Consider the following 14,359-nt stretch of genomic DNA (forward strand, 5'->3'; position numbering starts at 1 on the left):
TTTGATTTGAGTTGAAAATATATTCCTAATTTTCAATACCAGAGTGGCGAATCATTGCTTGTTCTGACTTGGTTGAAAATGGAGGAGACTTCCTGGGTGAGCACAGCCAAAGCACAAGCAGCAAAGTTATAATGATTTGTGTTTGATGGGGAGGGAAGGGGGGGTGCTTAGGTGATATGTATAAACATATAATCACATTCACCAGAATCATAGAATCATAGAAGTTTACACCACAGAAGGAGGCCATTTCGGCCCATCGTGTCCGTGCGGGACAACAAAATGCTATCCAGCCTAATCCCACTTTCCTTCTCTACGTCCATTACCCTAGGTTACAGCACTTCAAGTGCACATCCAAGTACTTTTTAAAATGTGGTGAGAATTTCTACCTCTAACACCTTTTCAGGCAGTGAGTTCCAAACCCTCACCACCCTCTGCATGAAGAAATTTCCCCTCAAATCCCCTCTAAACCTTCTACCAATTACTTTAAATTTATGCCCCCTGTTTATTGGCCCCTTTGCTAAGGGAAATATGCCCTTTCTATTCACTATATCTAGGCCCCCTCATAATTTTATACACCTCAATGAGGTCTCCCCTCAGCCTGCAAGGAAAACAAATCCCGCCTATCCAATCTGTTCTCATAGCTAAGATTCTCCACTCCCGGCAACATCCTCGTAAATCTTCTCTGTTCCCTCTCCGGTAATGCGGTGACCAACACTGCATGCAGTACTCCAGCTGTGGACTAACCAGTGTTTTATACAGATCAAGCATTACCCTCCTGCTCTTGTATTCTATGCCTCGACTAATAAAGGCAAGCATTCTGTATGCCTTCTTAACCACCTTATCCACCTGGCCTGCTACTTTCAGGGATCTGTGGGCATGCACTCCAAGGTCCCTTTGCTCCTCTACACTTCTAAGTGGCCTACCATTTAATATATATTCCCTTGCCTTGTTAGCGCTCCCCAAATGCATTACTTCACACTTCTCTGGATTAAATTCCATTTGCCACTGTTCTGCCCACCTGACCAGTTGATTGATATCTTCCTGCAGTCCACAGCTTTCTTCTTCATTATCAACCACACAGCTGATTTTAGTATCGTCTGCAAACTTCTTAATCATACCCCCTATATTCAAGTCTAGATCATTAATGTATATGACAAAAAGCAAGGGACCTAGTACCGAGCCCTGCGGAACCCCACTGGAAACATCCTTCCAGTCACAAAAACACCCATCAACCATTATCCTTTGCTTCCTGCCTCTGAGCCAATTTTGGATCCAACTTGCCACTTTGCCCTGGATCCCATGGGCTTTTACTTTCATGACCAGTCTGCCATGTGGGACCTTGTCAAAAGTTTTGCTAAATTCCGTATACACTACATCATACTCTTCTCCCTCATCGACCCTCCTGGTTACCGCCTCGAAAAATTCAATCAAGTTAGTCAGACACCACCTTCCCTTACTGTGCTGACTGTTCTTGATTAATCCGTGTCTTTCTAAATGAAGATTTATCCTGTCCTTCAGGATTTATTCCAATAATTTTCCCACCACTGAGGTTAGGCTGACTTGTCTGTAATTACTCAGTCTATCCCTTTCTCCCTGCTTAAACAAAGGTACCACATTAGCAGCCCTCCAGGCTAATTAGAATCATAGAACAATACAGCACAGAAAGAGGCTATTCGGCCCATCGAGCCTGTGCCAGCTCTTTGAAAGAGCTGTCCAATTTAGTCCCACTTTTCCCGCTCTTTCCTCATAGCCCGGCAAATATTTTTCCCCTTCAAGTAGTTATCCAATTCTCTTTTAAAAGTTACTATTTAATCTGCTTCCTTTCAGGCAGTGCATTCCGGATCATAACAACTTGCTGCGTGCATTTTTTTTTAATATATAAAAGGGCTTAAAAATACTTTTTGGTACATTTCATTTTGGAATTAAACTTTGAGTGCAAATGTCGTGGCAGATTCAAGAGAGCATGTCAGCGATTAATTGTGAGCCTCATTGGCTGTAAAACACTTTGTGATGTCCGGTGGTCGTGAAAGACGCTATATAAATCCAATTCTTTCTTTCTTTTCCACCGCACCCAGGGGCGGATGGAGCCGCAGCCCCAGGCCCAGTAAATAAATGTCGGAAAAACCATATAAGGCCTTCCAAATAAGCTGAATAGAATAGACAATAAGAGAGGAAAAAAAAGACAGAGGAAAATATTGGTTATTGGCCTAATGTGTGTATACCAATTTTTGCAGAGACAAGATCTTTACTATTTTCATATATGTATAGGAATCTAGTATTGCTATGTTACCAGAATCAGAATATATACCTACTTGATACAGAATATAAGCTTTCATTGTTGAATATACTGGCCTGTGTTTTCATATTCAGAATCAGAATCATACATGTAATGAAATGAACATGAACAAACATAACTATAGGCCTGTTTGGATCAGTTTTCCCCAGGCCCATCAGGCCCTTAATCCGGCCCTGACTGCACCCCCACCGCCCACCATGAGATACAATATTGCACCCCATTTCATTACAGAAAGAATTTTATTCAGTCTAAATGACTAAGTCCAATAAGAACACCGGCTGTGACTGTTACATTACACAGAGAGGCAATGGAATATCCCAACTTTACAATCTGGCTCCCAGTCTGACTGTAAAACCAATCTCTAATCCCCAAATGTAACCCAAGCTCTAATAATAGTGTTAGCTGACAATGCTATATCTTGAACCCTGATCTTGATCCTGTAACAGTTCATTAAAAAAAATCCAAAATGAACCGCAGCAAAATCCTCAAAGTATTTTCGGGGGCTGGTGGGGGAGAGCGCTGAATAACTATATGATACTTGCTAAGTAAGAACAATTGTTTCTGTTAAGTAGTCGAAACATGATTAATGCAGCGAGTTGTTATGATCTGGAATCCACTCCCTCAGGCAAACACATTCATTTTTATCCTTGGTGCTAATTTTTCCACCAGATGAACAATACGTTATCACTTTTTTTTTCCAAAAACCCAAGGCAGTGACATAACTTCTTATTTTAATTTCCATTGTGATTTCCAGCATCACTTCTCCCTTGGCCACGATCCACAGAAAGCATTATAAGCACTTTTTCCTTGCTGCCCAGGTATTACTGTCTGTATCCTGTGGGGAGGGTCAGCCTAACCGGCACTTAGATGAGATGCTACATTCAAGACGGCATCGCAAATCATATTTATAGATTCTGCAGGAGATTCTGTGCACTCTCAACCAATACCAGCTTCGAAACTCTTTCTGTCTTTAAAGTACCACACATCATCCATCTTGATAAGTTCCTTTCCTTCCTCTATTACATCATTACCTCCTTCCCTTGACGTAAACTGGAGCATGTAGTCAAAGTATTTGTGGATGCTTGCGTATTTTAATAACCTTTCCCATTTCTATCTTATTTCACTGATACCGCCTACTTCCACCTCCGTAACATCGCCCGTCGCCGCCCCTGCCTCAGCTCATCCACTGCTGAAGCCCTTATCCATGCTTTTGTTACCTCTGGACTCCAATGCACTCCCGGCTGGCCTCCAACATTCTACCATACGTAAACTAGAGGTGACCCAAAACTCGGCTGCCCGTGTCCTAACTCGCACCAAGTCCTGCTCACCCATCACCCCTGTGCTCGCTGACCTACATTGGCTCCCGGTTGAGCAACGCCTCGATTTCAAAATTCTCATCATTGTTTCGAATCGCTCCATGGCCTCGTCCCTCCCTATCTCTGTAATCTCCTTCAGCCCCATAAACACCAGCCCCCCTCCCCCCCTCCCCCCCACTGCGAGATATCTGCACTCCTCAAATTCTGCCCTCTTGAGCATTCGTGATTATAATCGCTCAACCATTGGTGGTCATGCCTTCTGTTATCTGGGCCCCAAGCTCTGCAACTCCCTGCCTAAACCTCGCTGCCTTTTTCCTACCTCTCTTTCCTCCTTCAAGACGCTCCTTAAAACCTAGCTCTTTGCCCAAGCTTTTGGTCACCTGCCCTAATTTCTACTTACGCGGCTCAGTGTCAAATTTTTTAAATCTCATAATACTCCTGTGAAGTGTATTGGGACGCTTCACTATGTTAAAGGCGCTATATAAATATAAATTATTGTTGTTGTTGAATGTAGCAACACCCAGTAAATACATTCACTGTTCATTGCATCTTCATGTAATCTTCACACGCCTGTTGTAAATTATGCCCAGATTTTGCTGGAGCGGGGCATCTTGCTGTGTGCCCCGTTGTTAGACATTTTCCTTTCACGCTTCAGCTCGAAAATGTTTAGCACTAAATCTTGCTGGGAGTGTGAGCTGATAACAGGACATCTGGGATCTCAGTGAATGATGGGACTAACAGTCTGTCTCTTTATCAGATTAGATTTAAGGATTAACATTCGCGTCACACAAGTGCCAGGCAATGACTATCTCCAACAAGTGAGAGTCTAACCACTGTCCCCTTAACATTCAACAGCATTACTATCGCTGAATCCCCCACCATCGACATTCTGGGTTTCACCATTGACCAGAAACTTAACTGGACCAGCCACATCAATACTGTGGCTACAAGAGCGGGTCAGAAGCTGTGTATTCTGCACTGAGTGTCTCACCTCCTGACTCCCCAAAGCCTTTCCACCATCCACAAGGCACAAGTCAGGAGTGTGATAGAATATTCTGCACGTGCCTGGATGAGTGCAGCTCCAACAACACTCAAGAAGCTTGACACCATCCAGGACAAAGCAGCCCGCTTGATTGGCACCCCATCCACCACCCTCAACATTCATCACCTGCACACTGTGACTGCAGTGTGTACCATCTACAAATTGCACTGCAGCATCTCACCAAGGCTTCTTTGGCAGCACCTCTCAAACCCAAGCCCTCTACCACCTAGAAGGATAAGGGCATCAGATGTGTGGGAACACCATCACAAGTATATATAGAAAAAGAAAGAGGCAGGAATGATGGAGACGGAAATTGGGTGAATTAGAGTCAAATCAGGTACAGAAAGAGAAATAATTAGAGGGAGAGACTGATTGGATTAAGAGAGAAAGAGAAGAGACAGAAAGAAAAAGTAAGGCAAAAAAATTTTAAATTTTAATTTAAAAAAAATCTCAAACAACAAGTTATGTTGGAAGGAGACTCCCCCATTTTCTGGGCCAGAGAGGTTGATCGGCATTGCAGGAACATAGATCGCCTCATTAAAAGGATGTTAATTACCAGCCCTAACTTTCTATGGCGAGTTTAATGGGCGATAAATGCGGAAATGCAGCAATTTCACAAAATGCACGAGGAAGGTTGAGGGTGAGCTGCCGTTCCCACGAGGTTAACGGTGGAACGGCATAAATCGTCCGGCAACTTGTGACGATTCACAATTCACGGGGAATCTCTACCTTCCCACGAGTTTCTGGATGATTTACATATCAATAGTTTGAGCGTACTGTGTACAGTTTTGGCCTCCTTACCTAAGGAAGGATATACTTGCCATAGAGGGAGTGCAACGAAGGTTCACCAGACTGATTTCTGATTGTCCTATGAGGAGAGAGATTGAGTAGACTAGGCCGATATTCTCTAGCGTTTGGAAGAGTGAGAGGTGATCTAATTGAAACAATACAAAATTCTTAAGGGGCTTGACAGGGTAGATGCAGGGAGGATGTTTCTCCTGGTTGGGGAGTGTAGAACCAGGGTGTCACAGTCTCAGAATAAGGGGTCGGCAATCGAGGACTGAGATGAGAAGAAATTTCTTCACTCAGAGAGTTGCGAATCTTTGGAATTCTCTACCCCAGAGGGCTGTGGAGGCTGGGTCATTGAGTATTCAAGAAAGATATGAATAGATTTTTGGACACAAAGCGAATCAAGGGATATGGGGATCGGGCTTGAAGGTGGAGTTGAGGTCGGAGATCAGCCATGATCTTATTGAATGGCGAAGCAGGCTCGAGAGGTTGCATGGCCTACTCCTGCTCCTATTTCTTATGTTCTTATGGCGTTAAACGCGCAACTATTTTGCTAAATCTGGGTCTATACACGGTGAGTAAGCGATAACTCCAAACACTGATGGAGGTTACAATTGTGTCCATGCAAAAAAGAGTCTAGAACAGCAGATTGAGGAGGACATCACAAGGGGAGAAAGCAGTCAAGAGGTTCAAATGACATCATCAACCACGAAAGAGAAATGTGAGTAGATTATGCAGGTCATCGGGTCCTGGAGATTATGGTACAGCCTTAAGCTGCTTGTTGCTTTATGTGATAATATGTACAAATGTATGTTTCTATGTGTAAAATCATGCCTAGCTGTTGAGCCAACAGGAGAAAAAGTATAAATTATTACAAGTGTAATGCAAAATCACAGAAGTTGCTGCCAAGCTAGTGGCACCATACTACAAGCATTGGTGACTGGTCCAAGGTTATGAGAATGTTTGTGCTGGTCCATGAGCTATCATCATTTCTTACTGAACAAACCAACTACTTATCACAGTCAAACAGCAAAATAATTCCACGGGCCTCCTCAGCCGTGGCTCAGTGGGTAGCCTTCTCACCTCTGAGTCAGAAGGTTGTGGGTTCGAGTCAGAAGGTTGTGGGTTTAAGTCCCACTCCAAAGACTTGAGCATGAAATCTAGGCTGGCAGTGCAGTGCTGAAGGAGCGCTGCATTATCAGAAGTGCTGTCTTTTAGATGAGATGTTAAACCAAGGCACCGACGGCCCTCTCAGGATCATAGAAATTTACGGCATAGAAGGAGGCCATTCATTCCATCGTGTCCGTGTCGGCCAATAAAGAGCTATCAAGCCTAATCTCACTTTCCAGCTCTTGGTCCGTAGCCTTGCAGGTTTTGGCACTTCAAGTGCATATCCATGGTGGGCTTAAAAGACCGCATGACACTATTTTGAAGAGAGCAGGAGAGTTATCCACGGTGTCCTGGCCAATATTTATCCCTCAATCAACATCACTAAAACAGATCACCTGGTCATTATCACATTGCTGTTTGAGGGAGCCTGCTGTGTGCAAATTGGCTGCCACGTTTCCTACATTGCAACACTCCAAAAGTACTTCATCGGCTGTGAAGCACTTTGGGACACCTAGGTCCTGAAAGGTGCTATATAAATGCAAGTTCGATCTTTCTTAGTTCATGTGCTGTGTTATGCAAATATGAGAAACGTGTAACACGAGGGTCAGTACTGCACTGAAGTGACTGCCTAGATGTTGTGCTCAGGTCCTTGGACTGAGTGACTGGAAGTGATAAATTGTTGAAAAGAAATCAATGAGTCATGTTCGACTACATCACTCACCAACACTAAATCACTCACCAACATTACAGGTACAAAGTGGCTGATTTTTCTTAATCCGTCAGTTCCTCCACCATGTACTCTATTTCTGTGACATTCTGTTACATTTACTGCAAGTTATTGGGTCAGATTCTGTCAGTGGCTGTTTTGACAAGGTCCCAACCTCAGCAGAATGCTGGGCCCAATTCATAGGGTCGGAGTAAGGCCAGTCTCAGCCGGCAATAGAAGTTGAAGGTTAATAAACGGAGCTTTTCCGATCGGTCCAGGAAAAGCCAACAATGCTTCCGCTGACCCCACTCATACTAAAGCCCGGTTGTAGAAGGTGTGGTTAGTGACGATGTTGGCGATGGAAAATCCATAGGCTAGACGGTTGGATTCCGTCAGCTGATGGAAAAAGCACGGGGCTAAGAGACGGCAGCATTGCTGGGAGACCCAGAATGGGGAAAATGGGGTTAATGACTAGTTTTTATTCATTTTACCAAACATTTGGGCAGAACTTTCCACTTTGGAAGGGGCGTAAAACAGAGAGAATGGCCGTCCGTTATACACCCCACCCGGGGCTGGGGCAGGATGGGGGAGAGTGCGGGGGTGAGGGGGAACAGCCTCCAGCTGCCATCAGTCAAGCTGCGTCGTGAAGCCACGGTTCACAACAATAGCAACAACTTCGATTAATATAGCGCCTGTAATATAGTAAAATGTTGCATGGTGCTTCATAGGAGCGTTCACCAAACAAAATTTGATACCCGAGCCAAATAAGGAGATATTAGGACAAATGTCAAAGAGGTAGATTTTAAGAAACGTCTTGAAGGAGGAGAGAGAGTCAGAGAGGCAGAGAGATTTAGGGAGGGAGTTCCAGAGCTTAGGGTCTAGGCAGCAGAAGGCAAGGCCACCGATGGTGGAGCGATTAAAATTGGAGATGCGCAAGAGACTAAAATTGGAGGAGCGCAGACATCTCGGAGATTTGTGGGGCTGGAGGAGATTACAGAGATAGGGACGGGGCGAGGCTGTGGAGGGATCTGAAAACAAGGATGAGAATTTTTTAATCGAGGCGTTACCAAACCGGGAGCCAATGTAGGTCAGTGAGCACAGAGAGTGATGGGTGAGCGGGACTGGGTGCGGATACTTTCAACGACAGAGTTGGCCGACTTAATACCCCACTGATCGGGCGATGGCAAACAGCTGACTACCTTCTCCCACAAATTGGAGTGTCACATTGTGAGGTCCTTGACTGAACAGTGCCACAGGAAGAATCAATAACTTGAAACCCCTCCGCTCCCCTCCCCCCGATAACGCACAGCAATACCGAACAAACCACCAATGGTTCTTATCAACCAGCCAATTATTGTGCAGTGCGGAGATGTTACCTGTTGTACGGGGATCTTAACAGCAGGGCCTGACTCCCAGCACAGCTGTCAGTCGCATTGTGGCAGCCATACACTGGCGGAGGTACCGGATATTGCTGCTCTCCTGTAGAATAAGTGACAGGTGAAAGATTATTCATAGACTGGTCAAGCCATTGGAAAGCTGTGGAAGGATTTAAAGTCAGTGTTAAAGTAGCATAGATGTGATCCAGATATCACATGACGCTGGGCTTGACTCTACGGGGCACGAGTGGGATTTAGCAACATGCATAATAATTTTGTTCTTAATTGCCGTTATCAGTGATTGCATGACAAACGCAATTTACTACATCTGATCAATTTATTGCATTTCACCCTACTTGAAGGTTGAGTTAACATAGATGTAAGAACATAAGAATTAGAAGCAGGAGAAAGTCCCGCTCACCCATCACCCCAATGCTCGTTGACCTGCATTGGCTCCTGGTTTGGCAATGCCTCGATTTAAAAATTCTCATTTGGTCCCTTGAGCCTGCTCCACCATTCAATAAGATCATGGCTGATCTTCTACCTCAACTCCACTTGCCTGCACTATCCCCCATATCCCTTGAGTCCCTTAAAATTCAAAAATCTATCGGTCTGTGTCTTGAATATACTCAACGACTGAGCTGCCACAGCCCTCTGGGGTAGAGAATTCCAGAGATTCACTACCCTCTGAGAGAAGAAATTTCTCCTCATCTCAGTCCTAAATGGCCGACCCCTTATTCTGAGACTGTGACTCCTGGTTCTAGACTTCTCAGCCAGAGTATGTACTTGTATATACTCTTATGGACTGAAGCAGCCTCTGACTATCAAATGGAAATAAACTAAGATTAATGGCAGGTTTGAATGAGATCCAGTCTTTTACCTCTTGAGAGCAGACAACCTCGAGTGGAGGCTAACGGTTTGAGAAGCCCCCAGCCAGATTCTGTCCACCTCCTTTCCCAGGTATTCTTCCAAGTGCTAATTATTAATATTGTTGTTAAAATATGAAAGTCTCTGAACTAACTGTTGCGCAGATTCCTGGCGGCCATAAATCTGAAACCTCCCCATCATTTTATTTCGCGCACAGTCGCTTGTGGTCTGTCTTTTACTGAGAGCCTGACCGGCTGCACACAAAGGAATCACTTTTTTTGCAATAATTTTCCGAAATCTGCCTTTTTTTAAACTCAGCTAACGTTAATATTTATGTGGGCCGCACATTCAACAACAACAACGCCTTTAATGTAGTGAAACGCCCCAAGGCGGTTCATTGGAGTATTATGAGACAAAATACTTGACAACGAGCCGCATAAGAAGAAATCAGGGCAGCTGATCAAAAGCTTGGTTGAAGGGGTAGGTTTTAAGAAGCGTCTTGAAGGAGGAAAGAAAGGTTGAGAGACAGCGAGGTTTAGGGAGGGAGTTCCAGAGCTTGAGGCCTAGGCAACAGAAGGCACGGCCACCAATGGTTGAGCAATTATAATCAGGGATGCTCAGGAGGACAGAATTAGAGGAATGCAGACATCTTGGAGGGTTGTGGGGCTGGAGGAGATTACAAAGATAGGGAGGGATTTGAAAACAAGGATGAGAATTTTGAAATCGAAGCATGCTTAACCCGGAGCCAATGTATGTCAGCGAGCACAGGGATGATGGGTGAACGGGACTTGGTGCGAGTTAGGGCACGGACAGCTGAGTTTTGGATCACCTCTAGTTTATGTAGGGTAGAATGTGGGAGGCCAACCAGAAGTGCATTGTAATAGTCAAGTCTAGAGGTAACAAAGGCATGGATGAGGGCTTCAGCAGCAGATGAGCTGAGACAAGTGCGGAGATGGGCGATGTTATGGAGGTGTAAATAGGTGATCTTAGTTATGCTGAAGATTTGTGGTCAAAAGCTCATTTCAGAATCAAATATGACACCAAGGTTGCGAACAGTCTGGTTCAGCCTCAGACAGAAGCTGAGGACAGAGATGGAGTCAGTAGCTAGGGAACGGAGTTTGTGGAGGGGACCGAAAACAATGGCTTCGGTCTTCCCAATATTCAATTGGAGAAAATTTCTGTTCCTCTAGAACTGGATGTCGGACAAGTAGACTGACAATTTAGAGACCGTGGAGGGGTGAGAGGCGTGGTAGTGAGGTAGAGCTGGGTGTCGTCAGCGTACATGTGGAAACTGATGATGTGTTTCCAGATGATGTCGCTAAGGGGCAACATGTGGATGAGAAATAGGAGGGAGCCAAGGATAGATCCTTGGGAGACACCAGAGGTAACGATGCAGGAGCGGGATGAGAAGCCGTTGCAGGTGATTCTCTGGCTACGATTAGATAGATAAGAGTGGAACTTTGTGTGTGCCTGGTACTAGTAGTCCAACTGTCAATGGATATTCACATTAGCTTCAAACATTGTAAAAGCACATTTTAATTTATTAAATATTAACTTGTCCTGCTTTCAGATTGGTTTAGATGCTTTTCTGAAACTGGCTGTTAAGATGTGTCCAATTGTGGCTCGATCACTAATTCCATATCCCACAGTTATAACATCACTTAAAAAATTATCACATGCCTAACAAATTGCATTTCCTTGAATGATAATGTTCACACAACTGTGGAAGACGAAAGTGAATGTCAGTCAGGGACGTGCATCCATTTTGTCTCTAAGGTAGCATTTGCTTATGTTACTATGCAGAAGAAGTTTTGAATGAAAGCTATTTATTTGTCTATCACGAGCTTTAATAAAATTCGATCCTGGGATGTTTTAAAACGTTTTTTTTTAAATTCGATCATGGGATGTGGGCGTCGCTGGCAAGGCCAATATTTATTGCCCATCCCTAATTGCCCTTGAGAAGATGGTGGTGAGCTGCCTTCTTGAATGGTCCGTGTGGTGAAGGTGCTCCCACAGCGCTGTTAGGGAGGGCATTCCAGGATTCTGAACCAGTGACGATGTTATATCTAGAAGGATATGCTAATAGGAGATGAGATAAAGTGGGAGGAGGCTTGTGTATAAACACCGGCATAGACCAGCTGGGCCGAATGGCCTATTTATTTTCTTGTATTTGTATGTAATTCTATGCAAACGTCACCATATGCCCACATTAATCCAATGTAAGCCTTTAAAAAAAACTTAGATCTGCTTTTACAACTTCTCCTATGAGTCACCTTGCAAAGTTTCCTCTATATTTAATTTAATTGTGACTTTTGGTAAATTGTTGCATGTTCGAGATGCCACTATGGTGAAAGTTGTGATAAATTATTTGATGGACAGACAGGAGCACAGACTAAATGATGGTAGCATTTCCAGAGTTTTAGAACCACCATAATATTTAAACGTGCTTCTTATAATAGCAGCCTCAGTACAGAGTTTCCATTACACTAATTGAGGAGCATCGCTGTCCCTGTACACATATGTGGCAATAATAAAGCAGAAATTGATTTTAAAAATAACATATAATAAATGTTTCTTTCGCTTTTTAAACTCTTTGAGCTGGATTTTCAGTCCATTGCTGTCTCTGTTTTCGCCCTGGAGTGACGGTAATGGAGGCGGAGAGTGGCGGGCGGCTGACTTCCAGCCCTCTGCGGGATATTCGGTGCAGGGTTTGCGGGGCCGTGAGAGGCAAGCCGGTGTGCAATGCCCCCGGTTGTGACGCCAGCTCGAAATTTGAAACTTGCCCAACCTGCAGCGTGCCCTGGTGAGACCGCCTGTGACAGCTGATAGTCTGAGCTGTAGCAGCCGCAGTGAGGGAAGGGATGTCTACCTCAGGTAAGTGAGTTTGTTTTATTATTTTTTTATTTTTGTGATTCATGTGGGTGTGACATCAGGAAAGTATTGGGAATATTTTTGCTGTTTTTTTCCCAGCTTTTCTTTTTCACGGAAGCCTCTATTTAGGGTGCTCCGGGGCTGGCTGTTTAGCTCAAGATTTTCAGTTGCTCAGCCGGCCTAGCGCCCGAAGAGAGGTGTGGAATGCCTCCCTTAGCGCTCCGCTGCACACTCAGGGCCCAGCTGGTGAATTTTGCAGTGGGAGACGCAAACCATTTCCTGGCGCAAAGTTTACCGTCCCACCTGGGTTAACGCCGCAACAGAGGCGCAACCGAATTTTCAACCCTTTGTCTAAAAGGGGCAAGTTGAAGATGTCAACGACTGTCTGTCTCCTGTGTCATAACATTTAACTTACAGTTATAACACATTACATTGCTGTAATCTATGTAGGGTGCTACACTGTCATAACCCAGTTATGTGCATAATATGTTACTGTGGTGTAATTTGGAGTTACACACATAATGTGCTATAGAGCTGTAACAAGTCACTGTTGTACATGCCTTCGTCGGTTTCAGAGCAGCACATTTATAGCATGTGATGTTGTTGCTGTCTATCCTTGCCGGGAGCAAACATAAACTTTCACAAGTTCGCAAACATACTGTAGTCGCGGTGATATTCGTGCTGATCTGGGAGTGTTGTCATAGATGAGAAAGAAACGATCAAGGGTGAAACTTCTGAATTCGGCTGGTGATGTTTTACACACCGGCCCGGATTTTCCAGGGCCTATGACCACGTATGCACACGCTCCCACAAATTCCAGGTTCCCGCATGCGTTGCTCGTGCACAAAAACCCAGAACTTGCGATCTGTCAAGTTTCTCCTTAACCGATCGTCCGCATTTGCTGCAAATTCACCTTCGCTGGCGCAGGGTTGGGCTATTTGCTCAACTCCTGCCCAGTGAACACCTACCAAAACCTTACCCCTGGTAAAAGCAGGCGTATGGCTTCCTTTTACCAGTGTAAGTGTTTCAATAAGTGGTAAAATATATTTTTTTTAATGATTCAAACATTCACTTACATTTAAAATTAGTTTCGGTCAATTTTGTCCCAGTTAATAAAGTTTAAACTTATTTTTCAAAAAAATTATATTTTTATTTTATACATTTAATTAAATGGCAATTGAATTAATTTTGAGCCTGTGATCATTTATTTTTATTTCAAAGTTGTGAAATTGCATTTTATGGGAGATTTCTATTATGCTATTTGCCATACGTAAATGGAATCCCCAGAAGCATCATGGGAATCACCCTTTGTCATTGGTTGAGCTGGCCCATGTGATCCTTGGGATACTTGCAAACCACCCTGGGATACGTGGGCCTTTACGCAGGCATACGCCCGCAGGCACTGGACCACAAGAGCCCGAAGCTCTGGGGACAGTGTGTAAGTACGGAGTTTTCTTGCGGTTCGGAGGCGTCCGCAGGCGGCAAACCTCCGAACGCAATTTCCAGACCCCGTATCCATTTTCTTTTCCATTGACTTCAGTGGAATGTAAAGCCATGCGGGGTGTTAAACGGGCAGAATATCTGCTTTACACACCTGCCAATGTAGTACGTTCCTCCCGCAGTAACGCTGCTTGAAGTTAAAATTACAATTACATTCTCCTATAATTTTAGAAGCGAGGCTGGTTAGTGTCGCAGCAAACACGCCAAACAACATTCATGTTTACTTCCGCAGTTTTGTGAACATGGTCATTTAATGAAAATTATTAAAATGATTTTTGCATATATAAAGAAAAGAAAGACTTGCATTTATATAGCGCCTTTCATGACCACCGGATGTCTCAAAGCGCTTTACAGTCAATTTAACTAATTTTACAACAAGTTGTCACTATACAGGATTGACCGTGTGGTAGCAATGTTCCTATAATTTGTTTTTAGGTGCGTGGTCCCTTTGGGCCACGCAGCCCGTTATTCATGTTTTCGCACATG

At 44.2% G+C, this 14,359-nt stretch overlaps 1 protein-coding gene across 4 annotated transcripts in view; it reads right to left on the reverse strand.

Annotated features, from left to right (window-relative positions):
- wt1a (WT1 transcription factor a) overlaps window positions 1–14,359 on the reverse strand; it is a 92,195-nt gene that overhangs the window by 55,985 nt on the left and 21,851 nt on the right. For all 4 annotated transcript variants that reach the window (XM_070899533.1, XM_070899532.1, XM_070899535.1 and 1 more), the window contains exon 3: window positions 8,636–8,738. In XM_070899533.1, coding sequence (XP_070755634.1) covers window positions 8,636–8,738 — 103 coding nt within the window. The remainder of the gene's footprint in view (window positions 1–8,635; window positions 8,739–14,359) is intronic.

This window comes from Pristiophorus japonicus, chromosome 14 (assembly GCF_044704955.1).
Source record: "Pristiophorus japonicus isolate sPriJap1 chromosome 14, sPriJap1.hap1, whole genome shotgun sequence".
Taxonomy (NCBI): Eukaryota; Metazoa; Chordata; class Chondrichthyes; family Pristiophoridae; genus Pristiophorus; species Pristiophorus japonicus.